The sequence below is a fragment of the Ailuropoda melanoleuca genome, chromosome 12 (assembly GCF_002007445.2).
Source record: "Ailuropoda melanoleuca isolate Jingjing chromosome 12, ASM200744v2, whole genome shotgun sequence".
In the NCBI taxonomy this organism is placed as follows: domain Eukaryota; kingdom Metazoa; phylum Chordata; class Mammalia; order Carnivora; family Ursidae; genus Ailuropoda; species Ailuropoda melanoleuca.
In genome coordinates this window covers 28,996,051-29,017,368 of record NC_048229.1, presented here as the reverse complement: position 1 = coordinate 29,017,368, position 21,318 = coordinate 28,996,051, and the positions used below count along the sequence as shown (strand labels likewise).

General features: G+C 41.0%; 2 protein-coding genes across 9 annotated transcripts in view; one reads left to right on the top strand and one right to left on the bottom strand.

Moving 5' to 3' along the window:
* Positions 1–351: 351 nt before the first annotated feature.
* LOC100480633 (zinc finger protein 84) lies at positions 352–8,594 on the bottom strand. The gene is made up of 5 exons (XM_034639090.1): positions 8,245–8,594; positions 7,338–7,369; positions 3,758–3,884; positions 3,370–3,462; positions 352–2,560 (listed from the first exon to the last, which is right to left on the bottom strand). The coding sequence occupies exons 1-5, from the start codon at positions 8,357–8,359 to the stop codon at positions 912–914; spliced, it is 2,016 nt and encodes a 671-aa protein (XP_034494981.1). The 5' UTR covers positions 8,360–8,594; the 3' UTR covers positions 352–911.
* Positions 8,595–12,743: 4,149 nt separating this feature from the next.
* LOC100480882 (zinc finger protein 613) overlaps positions 12,744–21,318 on the top strand; it is a 35,784-nt gene continuing 27,209 nt past the window's right edge. For 3 of the 8 annotated variants that reach the window (XR_004619157.1, XR_004619158.1, XM_019808666.2), the window contains exons 1-4: positions 12,744–12,879; positions 19,163–19,362; positions 20,627–20,797; positions 21,077–21,169. Coding sequence is in view for 1 of the 8 variants with exons in the window: in XM_019808666.2 (XP_019664225.2) it covers positions 20,659–20,797; positions 21,077–21,169 (232 nt within the window). In the remaining 7 variants the exon portion in view is untranslated. Of the gene's footprint in view, positions 13,018–15,920; positions 15,982–17,986; positions 18,046–19,162; positions 19,363–20,626; positions 20,798–21,076; positions 21,170–21,318 lie in introns of those variants that run through there. The other 5 variants (XR_004619159.1, XR_004619162.1, XR_004619160.1 and 2 more) reach the window with 5 other exon arrangements.

The window sequence follows — 21,318 nt, the reverse complement described above, 5'->3', positions numbered from 1 at the left end:
TTTAAATCTGCCAAGTCATCAACTGTGTGCTGCATTCTAACTTCATTGTTAATTATGTGTAGGGGGAAATTCTACCTTGGAATCGATGAAAAAAACATTTTACTCAAGGAAGTTTCAAAATCTTCCAGACCCATTTACAAATACCAGGAAATGGGTGGCAGGGGAGGAGATATTCAGTATTTTATTAAGATTCCTTACTAAAATAATGAACCATGTAGTTCAATTACAACTTATATAGCACTGTAATGATATAAAGATTAAATGCAGACTATTCTATTGGCAAGTTTTGTGTACATTTAAGTACATGTACTAGGGAGTCATGATTGCTATGCTAACACATGCAATTCCCAATTATGAACAATCATTTTAATATTAAAAATAGATGTAAAACACATATTCTCACATAGTTCTGATATATTTGCTGTTTTCTGACAAGTGTATTTATTTACATACTTAAAATTTTCCATAACGCTGATTATGTCACAATTATATTTACATACTTAAAATTTTCCATAATGCTGATTATGTCACAATTACAGGAAATGACATCCCACATGATAACCATAAAAGAGGATACCCCAGGTTCATTGAAGTATAGAATTTTTTCCTCAGTGTCAATTCTCTGATACCACTGCATGCCAACAACCTCCTCACAATCAATACACACACACACACACACAGATGTTCCCGCCTATTTGTTCCTTCTGGCTACATTCAATTGACATGTGTGAAGGAAGGTAATTCCTCCTGTCTGGCATTCTGCCTAGTACCATTCTCTTATAAGCATGAGGCGTGAGTCTGGGGGGGGGGGAGTGTGTCCACATCTGTAGTCTTAAGGTTTCACTCTCTATGTAAACTCTGGTGTAATCAGCTATTCGCTTTCAATGACAACTTCTGGATATTCACTTCATTCATGATTTCTCTCCTCTATGAGTTTTCTGGTGTAAAATGAGGCTGAATTTGTGGGAGAATGTTTTCCAACACTCACTGCATCCATAAGGTTTCTCTCCTGTGTGAGTTCTTTGATGTATAATAAGATGTGACTTCTGGGCAAAAGATTTCTGACATTCACTGCATTCATGGGGTTTCTCTCCTGTATGTGTCTTCTGATGTAAAACGAGGCTAAACTTGATAGGAAAAGTTTTCCCACATTCACTGCATCCATAGGGTTTCTCTCCTGTATGGATTCTCTGATGAATAATAAGGCTAAACTTGTGAGAGAAAGTTTTCCCACACTGGAGACATTCATAAGGTTTCTCTCCCGAGTGAATTCTCTGATGAATAAGGAGATAGGACTTCCGGCTGAAGGCTTTGTGGCATTCATCGCATTCATAAGGTTTTTCTCCGGTGTGAGACCTCTGATGAATAGTGAGGTGTGACTTTTGGGTGAAAGCTTTCTGGCACTGACTGCATTCATAAGGCTTCTCACCCGTATGTGTTCTTTGGTGGAGAATGAGACTAAACTTGATGGAGAACGTTTTTCCACATTCAGTGCACCCATAGGGTTTCTCTCCTGTATGAGTTCTCCAGTGAGTATTGAGGAGTGACTTTACACTAAAGCCTTTTCCACATTCGCTGCAGTGATAAGGTTTCTCTCCTGTGTGAGTTCTCTGATGTCTAATGAGCTCAGATCTCTGGATGAAGGCTTTTCCACATTCACTGCATCCATAAGGTTTTTCCCCTGTATGAGTTTTTTGATGTAAAATGAGGCTGAACTTAAGGGGGAATGTTTTCCCACATTCATCACAGCCATAGGGTTTCTCTCCTGTGTGAGACCTCTGATGAATAATGAGCTGTGACTTGTTGCTGAAGCTTTTCTCACACTCACCACATCTGTAGGGCTTCTCTCCTGTATGAGTTCTTTGATGTGAAGTGAGTTGTGACTTATCGCTGAAGCTTTTCTGACATACACGACATTCAAACCGTTTCTCTCCTGTGTGAGTTCTCTGATGTTTATTAAGGCAAGACTTATCAGTAAAAGCTTTCCCACATCTATTGCATCCATAAGTTTTCTCTCCTGTATGGGTTCTCTGGTGTAAAATGAGATGGGATTTCCGGCTGAAGGCTTTCTCACATCTACTGCAACCATAGGGTTTCTCTCCAGTGTGTGTTCGCTGATGCTTAATGAGGTCTGACTTCTGGGAAAAGGCTCTCCTGCAGTCACGGCAATTATACTGTTTCTCCCCTGTTTGAGTTTTCCAATGTTTAATAAGCTGTGACTTATGGCTGAAAGCCTTTAAATGTACATTATATTCATTGTATTTTTCTCCAGTATGAATTTTCTCATGCTTAGTATAAAGAAAGACTTCGTCATAGCCATTAAATCCAAGTTTCTTTCTTGCATGGCTTTTATTCTGATTAATGTACTCTAAACTAGGTTTCAAATGTTTCCCAAGTATGTCAAATGTATGGGATCTTTGTGCTAAAGGGACATCAAAGTTTAGGCTTAGAGACAATATTTTTCTAAATGCATTATTTTCGTGGTGACTCTCCATAGTTTCAAGGTTGCCCTGATTTTCTTTGTGCCCATCTGTATGACAATCAACTTCCCAGGTGTCTTCTAGAAAGGAGACCAATGAGCCACAATGACCATGTAATAGAATTCCATAGGAAAGGCCAAGCAGAGAAGAGGAAGTGAGGCTGGGTATACAATGAAAGTCTGAGACATTTGTAAGTGGAAGGAGAAAAAAAATGGAATAAACTATAGAATGTGGAGACAAGGGACAATTTACAAATGCTGAGTATATTAGACAAGAGAGCTATAACCAAGAATAATGGGGATGGAGATGAGGAGAAGGCAGGTAAACTGAGGATGCCAGGGAGAAAGATTAGGAGAACAAGTTCCAAGATGAACTAAAGTGGAATATGATCCAAATACATAAGAGAAGGAAATGTATTCTTTTTATTTTTTTGGAAACTTTTTTTTTTTTTAAGTAGGCTCCACACCCTACATGGGGCTTGAACTCACAACACTGAAAACACTCTACCAAATGAGCCAGCCAGGCGCCCCCAGAAATGTATTCTTTTAAAAACCAAGCAAAAGAATCCTAATATGGAGAGATTAAAAGGTGGAGTCAAGGGGCGCCTGGGTGGCTCAGTCAGTTAAGTGTCCAACTCTTGATCTCACCTCAGGTCTTGATCTCAGGGTCGTGAATTCAAGCCCTTTCTTGGGTTCCATCCTGGGCGTGGAGCCTACTTAAAAAAAAAAAAAGGGAGCCAATATTAATATATGTGGGAACTTATGTCCCCTGTGCTGTCACACTCAGACCTTAAAAACTTCAAAATCTCTCCAAACAATAGGTACCTCCCTGTTTCTGACCAAACAGGAATTTCCCTCCATTTATGTCACAGGGCTGGTTTTTCACTCACCTGGATGAATCTGACTCTGGATTTCTTCCTCTGTTATCCATGGTGTTCCATTTTCCAACTGGTAGAATGCATCTGCTGTGGTAACTTGGTACCCTACTCAAGGAAAATTATAGTGGATCCATGGACCCAAATACTTGGGCTACAAGGCCTCTGAAAAATGGGGAAGGTTATATTTAAGGGCCTGTACAATTTGGATCATAGCCAAATAATGACCTTTTACTTTGGGAGTGAAAGAAAAGCACTCTGTTGGAGGCCAGAAGGTACTAAAATCTATGATGTATGAATTCAAGTTAAAAAAAGTAAGGTACTTGTAAGGCGCCACACATTTCATCACTGAGAAAGGAAAGGCAATTGATTGCCTACATTACCCTGGGAAAGCTCTGCTTACCCACTGATACTAGGTTGCTATAATTTTCCAACATCACATCTTGATACAGGTTCTTCTGAATGGGGTCCAGTAGCTGCCACTCCTCCCATGTGAAAACCACAGCCACATCCTTGAATGACAGTGACCCCTGAAATAGAACATTCCTATTCATTTCTAAAGGGATTATCATTGGTTAATACTGTGAAGATAAGTATAATATTTTTCCTACGGTAAGTCATTTGACTACTTTCTGTATAACTAGTGTTGCATTATACTTTGTAGGAAAAAGTATTTTTTTATTTAAAATATCCTGTCTTTTTGCTTCCAGTCATTCATTGATGTACATGTTCCCTCTTTCACAAAAGAGAAATAGAATAGAACATCCTCAAGTCCTTTAATCTAGGAACTATCTACAATCTATGTGAATGCACCCATAGTCAGATACTGCACTAGATACTCCTTTGTATATAAGATTCTCTCCTACCCTGAAGGAGCACACTAGCTTGCAGAGAGGGGAATGTAAGTGCATGAGAATACAACACATTTACATAAGGCAAGAAAGAAATGTACACCACGTGGGCACCAATGGGGAGGAGAAAAATTATAAAGATTGAACTTCAGAGAGGGGAGGAGGGAAGTGAATGGAATTCAAGAAAGAAGTAACATGAATGACAGCACAGTGAAAAACCATGAGCATTTAAAACACTGCAAATACATTTCTTCCTGAGTTGTGAAATCAAATGACTGAATTTAGAGTAGGTAGAACACACTATAAGCACTCGAAAAAATTTTCACTTATTATTTTTGTTACTTAAATGTTGATAGGGATAGACTTCCAAGGTACTCGGTTAAGTGCATTTAATAAGTTACAGAAAGTACATAAACTGTAACGTCAGTTATGACAATGGGTATTAGGTTCTGTGTGGTAAAGCATTGACTTAGCAGGCCTGGGTTCCCCAAGCACTGCATGCTCCAAAGAAAGGCCTGTCTTCAGGAGAACCGGCCCCTGACTTGGTCCTGGGAGATAATCTCCGAACCCCTGTAATATCCAGCCCTCTACAGGTATTTTCACATTCCTGAAACCTTGGGCTATGCTCTATCAGTTTGAATTTTGGGGGCTGGCGACTCAGTAGCTGAGGTCAGTCATGTGTGCTGAATGCCTGTGCTGACTGACTCCCAATAAGATCCTAGACACCATGGGGCATGTGAGCTTCCCTGGATGGCAAACACTTCCCACCTGTTGTTACACGTCATTGCTGGGTCAATGAAATGCTATTCAAGCCACTCCACTATGCGAGGACAACTGTAAGCTGGTGCCTGGTCTCTCCTGGACTCTCTGTGTCTTTTGCCTTTGTTGATTTTAGTCTGTATCTTTTCACTATAATAATTCATACCTGTGAGAGCTTTTTTTGAGTCCTTTTGAGTTCTTTCAGAGAATCATTGAACCTGAGGGTTGGCCAAGGCCCCCCCCCAACTCAAATATATACAAATTTAGTTACATATTTAAATCCTGACAGGGGAAGTCAAAAGAATACACCTAAGTTATTATATAGTTTATCTTGAGGATGAAGAAAAAGGATTAATAGGGGACTTAAGTGTTTAGCTCTAGAAACTTCTGTACTATTTGAACTTTGAAACTGAGAACATTTTAAGCTTTACTAATGCAATTGGAATTTTAATTTTTAAAAAATTTTTTTGGAATTTTTTTAAAATAGAAGAAATGGATTATGAACTGAGATTATGAAGGAAACATTCTAAAACGTTGCTAATAGATGTAACTTGGAAATGTTTGCTAGTGAATATAAATTGGCGTTTCTCAACCTCAAGCCTACTGACATTTTGGGCTGGATAACCTTTTGTGGTGGAGGCCTGTACCGTGTGTTGTGGAATGTTTAGCAGCATCCCTGGCCTCTATTTACTACATCCTATTAGCAGTTATGACAATAAAAAATGTCTCCGGACATTGTCAAATGTCCCCCAGGCAGACAAAATCATCCCGAATTGAAAACCACTGATTTAAAGAAAAAACTGAATTTTGAGGGCTGTTTGTGGAAGACCAAATGATGGTCTTAGAATCCATCCATTTTTCTTGATAATCTAGGTATTATCCCTGGATAAAGTCAGACCACCAGGAGCCTATGGAATTGAACTACTAATACTAAAGACAAGTGTGCAGCTCGATTTTATGAACTGTTTAGAATTTTCTGGGTTATAATCTATTTTCGAACTTAAAATAACTTGCACATTGGGGCACCTGGGTGGCTCAGTCAGTTGGGCATCTGCCTTCAGCTTGGATCATGGTCCCAGGGTCCTGGTCTCTATCGCTATCTCTGTGTCTCTCTCTCAAATAAATAAATAAAATCTGTAAAAATAATAATAATAATTTATATGAACATACGATTTACATATTCTCATTGCAACCTGGCTGTGAAGTTAATCCTTTGTCTATTTTTTCCCAAATTCTTTTTTTTTTAAAGATTTTATTTATTTATTTGACAGAGAGAGAAACAGCCAACGAGAGAGGGAACACAAGCAGGGGGAGTGGGAGAGGAAGACGTAGGCTCCCAGCAGAGCAGGGAGCCCAATGTGGGGCTTGACCCCAGGACCCTGGGATCATGCCCTGAGCCGAAGGCAGACACTTAATGACTGAGCCACCCAGCCGCCCCTATTTTTTCCCAAATTCTGACATTTATCTCTTCATGCTATATCTGGTATAGAGGAGTCCTCATAAATACTGAATAAACATATTCTTTTAACACATGTATTATAAGTCTCCTCAAACCCAGGGAAGGCCTAATGGAAAATAAATATATAAATAAACTCACTTGGGACTTGGACATTTTCTGGAGCCCTTAGCTACCATCAGAAAGTCTAATATATGCTCTGTTGTTGATTCTGGGCTCTATTCTGAGGCTCTAGTTCAAGGTCTCTGGTCAAGAATGCAGTGTTGATCTTCATACCTTCACTTCCTTCCCTCATAGGAACTATTTTATCCCAGGAAGCCAGGACCTGGGGATGAATATAATAGATTTTTCTGAGTTGTCTGAGTTCATATTTGTATGTGTATATATATTTTAGATATACACAAATACATATATATCTAAAATTTATGTTTTCTTTAGATCGTAGGTTAATATGATAGTCTAAAGAAAAAAGTAATATGTAACCTGATGACTTATTTTTCCATAAACATAATTATTTTATAACAAAGAAACACAAACAAAGCTGTCATCATTAAATTATGTAATTTTACCAAAACTGTACTCAAAACTAAATCTGCACTTACAGAAAGACCATTACAAAGAAACGGTGGGGGGAAAGTCCAATGAGAAATTTTTAAAATCCTAAAAAATCCAGAGAAACAGGTATAAATACTGGAATACTGTTTGCTAACCTGTCTTGGGTATCTACTGGGTGATCTTTAACTGAATGAGTAGTTAGCACTGTTTATTTTTTGTTTTCGTTTAACAAATGGGAAAAGAGTCTCAGAGAGGTTGAGAAACTTGCTCTAAGTTCACATAGTAAAGTGGCAGAATATGGATAAAACCCTTAGGTCTGCCCAAATCCAAAGTCCATATTTTTTTCTCTGAGTTAAACTTACCTGCAGGTGTTCTAACTGCTTACCTGGAAAACCTACAAGAATCAATTAGTAATTACATTTGTTATAAGAGTTCAGTAAAGAAAGGGAAGATTTTTTTTAAATTAGCTGCTTTTATGTCTACCAGAAAATAAAAAATAAAATAACCATTGCAGACCCTCAAAGAAAAGAAAGGAAGCTGCCCCAAGCACTGACCTCCCCAAAAGCCACGCCATTCACTGACCACCCCTAAAGATCAATCACTGACCCCTCCCCCCAAGTACATCCCAAACACCGACTTAAGCAAAGACATCAAAAGCACTAAACTATCTACCAAAAATGTCTCAATCACTGAACCCCCACCCCCAACTCCATGAATATTCCCACCATGGACACTGGCATTAGTAAACCCTCCCAAGGACCTCCTGATCATTGACATGTTCCAAGGATTCTTCAGTCACTGACCTTTTTCCAAGGATGCTCCAATTGCTGACATGCCCCTCAAGGCCGTCCTAAGTACCAATCTTCCCCATAATTCCTTTTCAGACACTGACACAACCTCAAAGACACCCCCATTCCTGACTTCTTTCATGAACACCCCAAACACTGACCTCCCATCATTCGTCATCAATCAGTGACCTTACCTGAAAGATGCCCCAGTCACTGACCTATCCCAAGAGCATCCAAATCACTGACTCACTGTTTAGGTAACACCAATGACTGATTTGCCTTCAAGACCGCCCCAGTCACTGACCTCCCCTACAAAGCAATACCCCAAGCCCTAACACCTTTCTCCAGGCCACTCCAGTCCCTGACCATCCCCAGGCCTGCACCATTTCCAACTACCCCGCTCCCTCAGTCACAGAATGCATTCCCCACCCCACAGCGGCTTGCTTCTCTCATGGACAACCCAAGCCTCCCCCACCATTACCTCCAAATCTCCACAAACCTCGCTCAACCTTACTCCGCTCCCAGAAGGCGAAACTGAGACCCCTTAAGAGAGCCTTCGCGCACCAGTTGGGTGGGTGGAAAGAGCCACGGTCCATCACTTCGGCTTCAGACTCACAAACGCTACTGTTCCACCTCACAAAGCCAAGTTTAACGTCTGTGGCATCCGAGTCTACAGGCTGCCAAACCACCACCCCGGAGGCATCCTTGCACAGTGGAAGATTCCGTTCGTCTTTCGGTGTTTAGACAAAGACACTACGAGAGAGTATGGCGGCGCCCCGTTGGCCGATTTATGTGGGAGCCGCCATATTGGAAGACCAGTCGTACAACTCATTTTTCTGCCTGAGAGGACAGTACTAGTCCGCTGTACGTCAGTTGTGAGCGACACAAAGGGCGATGCGCATGCTCCCGTCTCTATGGATGCCTTAGGCGCACCAAGCCCAAAAGCCGTGGACTCCGCTTTGCGGGCGGTGCGCGCCAAGCAGCAAAACTTTGCAGCGGGCGCGGCCATCTTGAAAGAGATGCACATATCCGTACAGTAACGGGCGTCCTCCTTTAAGGAGTGGAAAGCATTGGAGCAACTTTAAGGAATGCTTATACAGAATGGTTTAGAGTTCCAGGAAGCCAAAGTTGTACGACAAAGGCGGTAGGCCTCACTGTGGGCACAGAGTAAACTAATTTAGTTTAAGGAAAAGATCTCTTCTTGCCAGGATCAGTGGTGGTGGTTAGGTGACATCTCCAGGGTGAAAGGTGAGAGGGCTAGTGGGTAAGTAGAGCTAGTAGTGAAGGAGGGGCTATGCTCTTCATAAGGTAGATGGTGGAGAAATGTGGGGATAGAAGACTAGAAATTGTTGGAAGAAATTTCTTAACAGATTTTTATATCAACTCAAATGTTTTCACATTTAATTTCTAGTGAAGTAATTATCATAATTGGAATTGAGTTAAAGAGAATGAAAAATATTTATTGGGTAGATAATTCTAGATTGTTGTCCCAAACCGGTTCTATTGATGAATACATTTCACTGGCTGCTATCCTTTTTCAAAAACTGGACTCTGGGGAGGTGGGGCCTGGGTGGCTCAGTCAGTTAAGCGTCTGCTTTCAGTTCCGGGTCCTGGGATTGAGCCCCAGGCCAGAGGGCTCTCTTTGAAACCTGCTTTTCCCTCTCCCTCTGCACCCCCCACCCTTGCTTGTGCTCTCATGCTCATGCTCTCTCTCAAATAAATAAATAAAATCCTTAAAAAAAAAAAAGAACTTGATACTAAAATGAATAGCTAATTTATATTAAGCATATAGACATTTTTTGAACAGGGAACCACTTCATGTGTAGTAATTACGTTATCTTGCTTAGTACTCTGAAAGCTGATGTGGAACTGGTGTTTGGATTGAACAGCCAAGAAAAAATTCTTGAAACAATTTTGGTGTAAATAGGTGGTTTTATTAATGCATGGGGACAGGACCCGAGGGCAGAAAGAGATGCACTGGGATTGTGAGGGGCAATTATTATATACTTTCAATTTGTAAGAGGGTTATGGATAGCATAAATCTCTAAGGAATTTTGGAAGCAAGGTTTCCAGGACTTTGAGGGGGCTAGCTATTGTTAGGAAAAGGTCATTTATTACTGTCTAATAAAACCTTAGTCATGATGATGTGGGAAACAAAGGCAGAAGAAAAATTATTAAATTTCCTTACTACTTGCAGCCCATTGACAAGCCCTTGAGGTGGGCTGAGTTACATTTCTGTAGGGACTCAACCACCTGGATATTGACACTTTGCTAAGGTCAAGAGGCAATCTTAGCCCAACCCCCAGGATCCTGTAAGTCTACTTTAACATATAAAAATTCCTTTGGAAACTTCCTTTATCTCTACCTTTACCCCCAAGATACATGTTGGCAATAATCCCCCAAGTATATGACCCACCAATATACATCTGAAGAGTCTCATTGAGTAAGAGACAGGCAGGGGTGTGTAGGAAGAGATGGGTAGGGAGCTAGGTGATCAGGTTCACGGAAATCCTGGTCAGTTCTAAATAAAAGACTGCTGGTGGAGGCCCACTTTGGCAACCCTGTCAGGACCCCTCTCAATCCTGAGAGCTTCTTCTGTATGCTTGCTTAATAAAACTCTATCGCTTTACTTACTCTCCTTTGTCAGCAAGATTCATTCTTCGAACCTGTGAGACAAGAACTTCGCTCTTCTGCTTCAATGAGACTCTTCAGATGTACATCAGTGGGCCATATGCTTGGCAGATGATTGCTAACATATATCTTAGGGGTTAGAGATAAAGGAAGTTTCCAAATGAATTTTTATATGTTGAAGTAGAGTTACAGGATCCTGGGGGTGGGGGGTTTGGGCTAGGATTTCCTTTTGCCCTTAGCAAGTAATAACACTGAGGCAGTTGAGTTCCTAGAGGAAGGTCACTCTGCCTGTCTGAAGGACTTGTCAATAGATATAAGTTTTAAGGAAATTTAATTTTTTTTCTTTTGCCTTTCTTCTCCACATCAAAAGCTACTGATGATGACTTCAAATATTACCCTCACTTCACACATGGGGGGAAAAAGGCCAAGTCTATCAGAATGCCCATTTCCTCAGTATCTCATCAACCTTTTAATCTTTGCCCATCTTAAGGGTGAATAAAAACCTTATTTCAGGGGCACCTGGGTGGCACAGTAGGTTGGCTGTCCAACTCTTGGTTTCAGCTCAGGTCGTGATCTCAGGGTTGGGAGATTGAGCCCTACGTCAGGCTCCATGCTCAGCGTGGAGTCGGCTTCAGACACTCTCTACCTCTCCCTCTGACCCTTCCCCCTCCCAAATAAATAAATCTTTTGTTTTTTTTTTAAGATTTTATTTATTTATTTGACAGAGAGAGAGAGAGAGTGCACAAGCAGGGGGAGCGGCAGGCAGAGGGAAAGGTAGAAGCAGGCTGAATCCTGCAGGTCTCAATCCCAGGACCCTGGGATCATGACCCAAGCTGAAGGCAGATGCTCAACGGACTAAGCCACCCAAGCGCCCCTGAAATAAATAAATCTTTAAAAAAAAAACTCTTATTTTGGTTTTTCTTTAATCTTGTAAGTTTCTTGTTTACTTCCACCCCACCCCCCATTTTAAGTTAGTCAACTTTTTCTTAATCTTATTGTGGGTATCTGTAACTGTTATTCTACCCCCATTCTCCTATATTGACAGACACCCTAGTTTGGGGCTATTATGAATAAAGGAGCAATGAATTTTCTTGTGTAAGTCTTCCTAAGGACATATCATTTCAGTGTTTTTGAGTAAATATCTAGGAGTGGAATTGCTGCCTCATATGGTTCTCAGTTTTTATTTATTTACTTAAGTAATCTTACACCCAACATGGGGATTCTGACTGAGCCAGCCAAGCACCCCATGGTTTTATTTTGCAATTCTCTTAAGCTTAAGAGTTAGTTTTGAAAGGAGTTTTACTCTTTTAAAGATTGTAAAAGTTTAAGCAATATGGATATACTAGTAGTTGATTTTTAATTTGGGGGCTTTATCCACAGATTTATCGTAAAGGAACTTCAGAACAAATCTTCCTGCAAATACAGTTCTCTGCACATAGGGATTTCCTTTTTCTCTTTCTCCTAGGACATGTTAATTCTGGTTGGATTAGATTTGGTGTTTACATTATGATGAATATGTAAATAGTATTTATAGCTCAGCCATGTAGTGTACAATGATTATTTTTCCTTTCTTGTACAATTTTTAATTCTTCCTGGAGTTGTCTTATTTATTCCTTCCAGAAATTCTGGTCCTTGGTTCTCAGAAAGCCCGCCCTTGGCACTGGCTCCACGTGGGAGCCCGCTACCCTCGTGTGAATAACTTGCCACCTGAACACGGGCTTGGGACTGCTCTCCTCACTTTTCTGGGCGGTAACTGAGGCTCGGTTTCTTCCAGTCGCTGTTTTTCATTTCCTTGGATAGCTTTATCATTCTCCCTGTACTGTGAGTGTTTCTCCAGATACTTTTTTTTGTCCTCAAAAATCTTCCTCTCTGCCTCCATATCCAGTCAGAAGCGTTCCCAGGGTATTTGTCCTTTGGCCTTTACGTTTTCTTTTCTTCCTCCGTGAAAGACTTTTTATTTTTGTACGATACCTAAGATGGCTGCGCCTTGTGTGTTTTCCAAATCTTTCTTCGTGCAAAGTGGATTACTTTTCTTCCCAGCCCGCTGAGGTGTAGATAGCCTACCCCATGTTTGCCTTGTGTAAGTTTGAGTTTCTGAAAATCCGTGCAGTTTGCAGCGCAGGATTTAAGGTGCAAGAAATGGGAGTATTTTCGGTAGGTTTTCACTATTCGAGCCTTACCTGGCTATTCTGGCCAAAACGGCCACCTCACCTTCTGTACGTCGATTACAGAAGGATGGCCGCATAGGGGACCGATGGCCAGATGGGCGCAGACATATTGACTCTAGGAAATGCCGGAAGTCTAGACTGCCGTGCTCCGCAGAAACGCCTCTGGCCCTCGTCGGCCTCCGTCACCGGCGCGGAGGCCGGGCGTGGGCGCGGCAGGAGTATTCGCGGAAGTGCAGCTTGTAGGAGGTCGCGGTGGGGTCACTAGAAAATCGGGTCTGTGTGTGATACGGTTTGTGGAACAGGATGAGAGGTCTGAGGTGATTGTGGGTTCCTGAGTGGGTGGAGGCGTGGGTTCCGTTGGGGAGAGGAAGCAAGTGGGAGCCCGTGACTGGGAGTCTGTGGGTGCTGTGGCTTTGGAGTCGGTTCTGAAGGATTGTGGGGGTCAGTGATTACAGGTGTGTGGAGATCAACGTTTCTGAGTCGGTGGTCAGGGTTTGGTTTCTGTCTGTAGCGCCCAGTGATTGAGGACTAGGGAGGGGGGTGGTTTTTGTCAGTGAAAGCGGTGTCCACTTCAGATTCGGGTTTTACCCCTGCGGCTCAGCGACGAGCGGGGGCGCGCGGTCAGCGAACTTTAGTGTTTCGGGATTATTCCGGGGGTGGGGGAGGTCCAGGTGTGTCGGCTGTTGAGAGGTTTGTGGCAGCTGAAGCACGTGGGTGGGTGGGTGGGTTGAGGTTCCAATGTTTCTTTCCCTCCAATCCAAGCCCCTAGTTTGCCTTTGGCTTTACACATCTCCTTTCGACCCCGTAGTTATGAGAGCCTTGTTGGAGATGGAGGATTAAAGACAACCAAAGTGGTTTCTACTAAAGATGAGGATTTTGCCCTTTCAGCAGGTACACTGTGTGTACGCATACGCACGCACACACACTTGGAAATGTTTCTTTTCGGTGCCATTGTAACACAAGTAAACTAACATTGCTGTTACCCCAATTTTGTTCCCCAGTGCTAATATTCGTTAACTTTTTTTCCCATTTATTTCCCCTTCAGTCTTTATTTTTCAGTGTTTCACAGTTCCAGTGACTTCCTGAAACACTGGCATTGTTTGCCTCAATATTTAGTTTCATGTCATAAATGCCATATGATACACAAAATTTTTTTCGTTAAAAATTGAGTTTTGTTTTTTTTTTTTTTTAAAGATTTTATTTATTTATTTGACAGAGGTAGAGACAGCCAGCGAGAGAGGGAACACAAGCAGGGGGAGTGGGAGAGGAAGAAGCAGGCTCATAGCAGAGGAGCCTGATGTGGGGCTCGATCCCATAACGCTGGGACCACGCCCTGAGCCGAAGGCAGACGCTTAACCGCTGTGCCACCCAGGCGCCCCAAAATTGAGTTTTTTTTTTAACTTCTGTAACAGTATGTACCGTCAGGAGGCAAATCTGTGCCAAACTGACTGGAATCACTTAGTCTCTGCATTCATTTAGATAGAATTTAAAGATGTTTAAGTAATCTCTACACCCAAGCTGGGGCTCAGACTCACAACCCTGAGATCAAGAGTTGCATGTTTCACCGACCAAGCCAGCCAGGTGCCCCTAGATATAATTTAAATACTTAAATATTCCGTTAATCATTTTTGAAAGCAGGTTATGATTCTCCATTTACCCGTGCATGTGGTTTCCTGTCCCTCGTGCCCACCTTGATCTTCAATTTTTTTTGCCGTTGTGAATGGTGTTTTTTAACTTTTGTTCTCTTTCAATTTACTATCTCTTAGAAGAGCAATTACATTAAAAATACTTATTTTGTTTCTGCTTACTTCACTGAATTCTTAGTATTATGAGCATCCCATTCCCAATGATTTTTATTTGAACATTCAAGCATAGTTTAAAGAATTTTATGTTTGAGCACCTCTTATGCCTACCACGTAGATTTTCTCATCATGATTTTGTTTCCTTTATTCCATATCTATCCATATATCACTTCTCAATCATTAGTCTACCTTTTTACGTTTTTAAACATGTTTTTCAAAGTGAGTAGCAGACATTTAAATATTTCTCCCTAAATGTTTCACAAGCATATAATTAGAGTTCCACCTGTAGCAACCACTAATCTTTCTGTCTCTATAGATTTGCCTGTCCTGGACATTTCATGTAAATGATGCAAATGCAGTCATATGCTGTGTGCACTTTTCTGATGGGTTTCTTTCACTTAATGTAAGAGGCTTATCCATGTGGTAACATGTATGTGTACTTCATTCCTTTTTTATACCTGAATAATATCCCATTGTGCGGATATAGCGTTTTGTTTATCCTTTCATCAGCTGAAGAATATTTGGGTTTTTCCCACATTTTGGCTATTATAAATAATGCTCCTATAAACATTTGTGTATACATTTTTTTTTAATTCCAGTGTAATTAACATAGTGTTGATTAATTTGTACAATATTCAACAATTCCATGTATTACTCAGTGCTCATCAAGATAAGTGTACTCTTAATCCCCTTCATCTATTTTACCAATCCCCCCACCCACCTCCCCTCTGGTAGCTATCAGTTTGTTCTCAATAGTTAAGAGTTTGTTTTTTGGTTTTTCTCTCTCTCTCTCTAAAGTTTATTTATTTAAGTACTCTCTGCACCCAACGGGGCTTGAAGCCATGACCCAAAGATCAGGAGTTGCAGGTTTTTTCGACTGAGTCAGCCAGATGCCTCGGTTTGTCTCTCTTTTTTTTTTGTTCATTTGTTTTGTTTCTTAAATTCCACATATGAATGAAATCATACTGTATTTGTCTTTCTCTGACTGGCTTATTTCACTTAGCATTATATTTTGTGGATCCAGCCATATTGTTGCAAACAGCAAGATTTCATTCTTTTTTATGGCTGCATAATATACAATGTATATTATATGTATACTATATAATACCAATATATACCAATAGTATTCCATTATGTATATTATGTTATGTATATAATATGTTATATATAGTTAAATATATGTGTTGTTATATTGTATACACACACACATATACACACCACATTTTCTTTATCCATTCATCTATCAATGAACATTTAATTTGCTTCCATAATTTGTCTATTGTAAATAATGCTGCAGTAAACCTGGGGGTGCATATATCCCTTTGAGTTAGTGTTTTCATATTCTCTGGGTAAATACCCAGTAGTGCAATTACTGGATCATAAGTTTGTTCTATTTTTTTTTTTAAGATTTTATTTATTTATTTGACAGAGACAGCCAGCGAGAGAGGGAACACACGCAGGTGGAGTGGGAGAGAAAGAAGCAGGCTCCTAGTGGAGGAGCCTGATGTGGGGCTTGATCCCGGAATGCTGGGATCACGCCCTGAGCCGAAGGCAGACGCTTAACGACTGCGCCACCCAGGCGCCCCAGTTCTATTTTTAATCTTTAGAGGAATCTTGGTACGTCTTCCATGATGGCTATACTAGTTTGCGTTCCCACTAGCAGTGCATGAAGTTTCCTATTTTTCCAAGTCCTCGCCAATACTTGTTTCTTGTGTTTTTGATTTTATTATCCTGACAGGTATGAGGTAATATCTCATTGGGTTTTGTGTGTACAAACTTTTGTGTGGACATGCTTTTACTTCTTCTGGATATAAACCTGGTGTGGAATTGCTGGGTGTAAATGGTAAATGGTAATTTGTTTAACTGTTGGAGGAACTACCAGACTATTTTCCAAAGTGGCTGCACCATTTCACATTTCCATTAGCAGTTATGAGGGTTCCATTTCTTCCAAATACTCACCAACACTTGTTATTTCCCTTTTTTTGTTTTTGTTTTTTTTTTACTATATCCGTTGTAGTGAGTGTGAGTGGTATTTCAATTTGTATATGTATTTCTCTGAAGAATAATACTGAGCATCTTTTCATGTGCTTATCCTATGCATAACTTGAGGTATATATATTTTTACTAAATATTAGAATTTCTAATAGCTGCATAATATTTCACTGGATGTGTGTACTTTTATTCATTCAATGAATTCTCTATTAGCAGACCTAATAATACTTGTATATCAATTTTGCATGTTTGTGCCAATATTTCCTTTCCAAAGATTCCTAGATTCCAAAGATCCCCAAAGAAATCCAACGTGGATTTCTGGGATTCTAGCAAAATCTCTATTGATATTCAATACAAACTGTTAAACCATTCCCCTAAAATAGTCAGTCATGTAACACTGCTATAAGAAATGTGTGTTTTGGAATGCTACCAACTTGTTTGTTTATTTATTTATTTATTTTCAAGTAATCTCTACACCCAAAATGTGGCTCGAACTCATGACCCTGAGATCAAGAGTCACATGCTTTTCTCGCTGAGCCAGCCAAGCACCCCAAAAATGCTGTCAACTTTTAGATACAAGTTCTGTAATCAGCCTTCTGACTAAAAACTTATTTTTTTACATCAGAAATATAATTTATTTAATACATAGAATGTAAGATGGAAAGCTTATTTTTGATATATGTTCACTGAAATCTCTTAAGTTCTGACTCTTATTTAATCATATTGGGGGAACTTTTAATAATTTCCTTCCTTGTCTCTGATATTGATTATTTTTATTTGATTCTTTATTGAATTAACTGAGTAGCATTTCTAGAAGAGTTATACATAATGGTGGTGTTACTGCTCATCCTTGTCTTGTTCTTGACTTTAGAGAAAATACTTTATTGTTCTACTGAAGATATGTAGGACATACTGGATTTTTTTTTATTGAGGTGAAATTCACAAAACAAAATTAACTATTTTAAAATCAACAATTCAGTGGGTTTTAGTAAATATATAACATTGTGCAACCACCACTTCTATCTAGTTCCAGAACATTTTATCTCCCTGAGGGAAATCCCGTACCAATTAAGCAGTCACTCCCCACTCTCCTCTCCCCCAAACTCTGACAACTACCAGTCTGCCTTCAGTTTCTGTGGATTTGCCCATTCTGGATATTTCATATAAGTGGAATCATACAATATGTGACGTTTTGTGTCTGGTTTCTTTCACCTAGTATGTATCATGATTGTGTATTGTGTTCTGGGGTGTTCCTTTAGTGCTTGGCCAGGCCGTTTCATTTATAGCCCTGCCTTAACCTTCCTTTCCTGCTTGCATTGAGTGTAGAGATCAGCCAGCGGGAAAGCTTAGGAAAGGAAAATGCCCTGCGCCTGTACTTGGCTTTACAAATTCCCCTGTATGCCCTGGGGCTTTTGAATAGCTTAAGTTCCCTAAGAAACTCTCTTCCCAACTTTTTCTCTGGACCGTTCAGCTGCCCGTCAGCGGTCATCTTTTGTCCCGGGCAGCTGTAGGTTGTTTGTCCACCTTACATTGTTCTTTTTTTTTTTTTTTTTTCAGATTTTATTTATTTATTTATTTAGAGAGTGCGCACGAATGAGGGGAAGAGCAGAGGAAAAGGGAGAGAGAATCTCAAGCAGATTGCATCCTGAGTGCGGAGCCCGACATGGGGTTTGATCCCACAACCCTGAGGTCAGGACCTGAACCGAAATCAAGAGTCAGTCGCTTATCCAACTGAGCCACCCAGGCACCCCCACCTTACATTGTTTTTGAGAAACATCCACTGCTTTTCCATCTTGTGTGAGGTCCAAATTAAAGGGATGAGCACATTGCATTAGTCCTTAGGGTAGGCCTCACAGTTTGGAACAGATAAACACAACGCTTGGCAAATAAAGTCTGCTCTACTCATTCCAGGACCAGGAACCAGAGTCCCCCATTGGGAATGCTGGTTCCCGTCTCTAGGACTATGATCAAACTGGGGAGGCGGTGAAGCAAGGGCAAATAAAAATGACACAGAGCTTTCCTACCATTTTTAAGTTGCCTCGTTCTTGATGGAGTGATCACTCTGCTGCTATAAACCTGTGACGGTTGTTCAGAGTCATGATAAAGGTTTTGTTTTGTTCTCTATTCTGACAGTCCTTACTTGTTTCAGTGTTTCTGTGGAGGTATGCGGCCTTGGAACTTCCCGCTCCGCCATTTTCGTTCAGTGGCATTTTCCTCCATGATGTACATGGTTACGATTAATTTTGTTTTGTCTTTTAGGTCATTGGTACTTTTTTAAAGAAATAAACTGACTGCAGATTTAATTTAAATGATGGCCTCTAATCCACCCTCCTTCCCTGCCCAGACATAATTTTTTTCTGTTGGTTTGCCTTTGTTTCCTTTCCCATGATGATTAGTGAAAATGGTTTGTTAGGTCATGTTTTGCTGAGCACATTTGTCTCCAAACTGAGGTGTGTATAAAAACTTTTGTCCATGAGCATACTTGGTCTTAAAGGAATAGATGTCCAAATCCTCACCTGTTTTATGTGTTCTCCTTCCGAAAACTGACCTGTGTGAGAACCTGTCTGCGGTGGGGCGTCATGCTATGCTGGTTCTCCTTTCCTGGCTCCCTTTCACAGACTCTACTCCACTGCATAGAAGAAAGTGTTCACATACTCACAGTCTGGTGTTTCATTGCTCCAGAGCGCAGTAGCCTCTGGGATTTCAAATAAAGGGACAGATGGCCTTGAAATGAAGTGAGGGGCAGTAGCAGGGATAACACTGGGTCCAGAGGGAAATGTGCACTCAAAGTGAATTTACATTTCAGCCCACAGGTCCTACTCTAGGAGCAAGATCCAACAAGTAAAGCAAGGACGAGGTCTCAGGACCTGTGTGTGGTCATTGTGGGGACACCATTGACCAGAGACCAAGATTTCAGGAATTGAGGGGAATTCAAGAAGAAACTAAACACACAATTCCCCATTACTGGCTGTTTTCCAGTAACAGAAGAAAATGATTAAGGACCAGGTGACTTTGTTTTATTCCTTCCTTCAATCTGTGATTGATTTCTGGAGGAGTTTAAAACTCAGTTGAATTACGTGGAAAAGTATAAATTGGTAAACTAGGACTTGTGCCGGAACATACTGTGCAGAAATAGACTTAGATTCCAACTTCAGTATCAAGGCAAATAGGATCAGGAATGTATTGTTCATAGGATCCACACTAAATGACGAATGTTAGAACATCACAGGTGACTGGAGCGTCCTACGGGCTATGCTAGCTTTCAGCTTATACCTCTGGCAGCCATCACAGTTAGAGAATCATGATGATTACAGCATGTGCAATGACGGAGGAGAAAGCAGCCTGGTTCCACAAGGATGTCACTATGTATTTCATGGCACTTGGGTGTCAGGACTTTTGTTTAATGGTGCTTCCTAGACGTTGTATGGTAGACAGTGTCCTTAGCTTCAGATTTCTCCTCAGTGCGAAAGAAGGATTCTTGACGAGCTCTTTGAGAATAGACTAGGAGAATTCAGTGGGCACAGTTCTTCCGGGGATCATAACAAGGTGACTCATGGACCCAGCCTTGCAGCTGGCAGGGTTAATGTAGAAATAAACCCTAGGTGACCTAAGAAAATGCTCATGTTCAAAGCGAATTCCTACTGCCTCCTTTTTTAACCCTGTAAGGTCCCTGAATATATCTTTTTTTTTTTTTTAAAGGATGCAACTTCTTTTTTATNAGACTAGTTTTTTTTTTTTTAAGATTTTATTTATTTATTCTACAGAGATAGAGACAGCCAGCGAGAGAGGGAACACAAGCAGGGGGAGTGGGAGAGGAAGAAGCAGGCTCACAGCAGAAGAGTGATGTGGGGCTCGATCCCAGAATGCCGGGATCACGCCCTGAGCCAAAGGCAGACGCTTAACCGCTGTGCCACCCAGGCGCCCCCTGAATATATCTTAAAGATAAAAAAAATTCCAATGATTACGAAGTCTAGAGCAAAAGTAAGATTCTTCTTCATGTGTATGTAAAGCTAATGCTTCACGTACATATATTGCAAATGTTTTTAGTTTAGCAGGAGAATTTAATGGCTACTTATTACAGAAACTTGTGATTTGTTGAATGCTACTGTATGATTACGGAATATTTTGTTATATATAGAATTGAATGTGGATGTATTTTTGATTCTGTAACAATGTAGTTTAAAAAAAAATCAAAACACCTTAATGTATAGATGTAGCCTATGTGGTGAATATGAGCACAGCAACTTCCTTTATATGCCTTCCATTTCAGTAAGTAGAGGAACACGCACATGAAACAGGGCCATGTTGTTACGGGAATCGCTGACACTGGAGGATGTGGCTGTGGACTTCACCTGGGAGGAGTGGCAGCTCCTGGCCCCCACCCAGAAGAACCTGTACCGGGATGTGATGTTGGAGAACTATAGGAACCTGGTGTCAGTGGGTGAGGACAGCTCCCCTGTGTCACTTAGGGGGTCCCCATCATTGGCCTTTCCTCTCGTAGCTTCTGAGAGCTCTGGCATGTCTGTGCCACTCAGAAGTGTAGATTCTCAGTCCCTTCTCTGGCCCCAGAATGGAGACTATCATGTGCCTGTCCTGAGAGAAGACCTTTAACTTTGCTGATTTGCAAATTGTGTGGCTCCTAAAATATAATATTGTTCTGTGCTGGCAGAGCTCAGCCCAGTTCACAGAGCCTCCCTCCTCTCTCATTTCCCATGAACAGGGTACGTGGCCAGCAAGCCTGACGCACTTTCCAGATTGGAACAAGAGGAACCGTGGACGACAGAAGATGAAATCCACAGTCGATTCCATCCAGGTGAGAGAAAACCAACAAGGAAGGTGGTGAGGAAGTCGTCTTTAGTCACTCAGAGGTGTCACAGCTGCCAGGGTGTCTGAGGACATGTGAACAGAGCTCTAGGAGTCTCCCCGAGAAGCGGTCTTTTTCCTTGAGGTGCTTCGAGCCCT

What these genes read in the sequence shown, in the direction of transcription:
- LOC100480633 (XM_034639090.1), bottom strand. Translation starts at nt 8,359, where the DNA reads ATGGACCGTGGCTCTTTCCACCCACCCAACTGGTGCGCGAAGGCTCTC. An exon ending in AGCAGTTAGAACACCTGCAG is followed by an intron (nt 3,885 to 7,337) that starts GTAAGTTTAACT and finishes GTTCTATTTCAG; the next exon opens with GGGTCACTGTCATTCAAGGA. An exon ending in CCAGAGTCAGATTCATCCAG is followed by an intron (nt 2,561 to 3,369) that starts GTGAGTGAAAAA and finishes TCTCCTTTCTAG; the next exon opens with AAGACACCTGGGAAGTTGAT.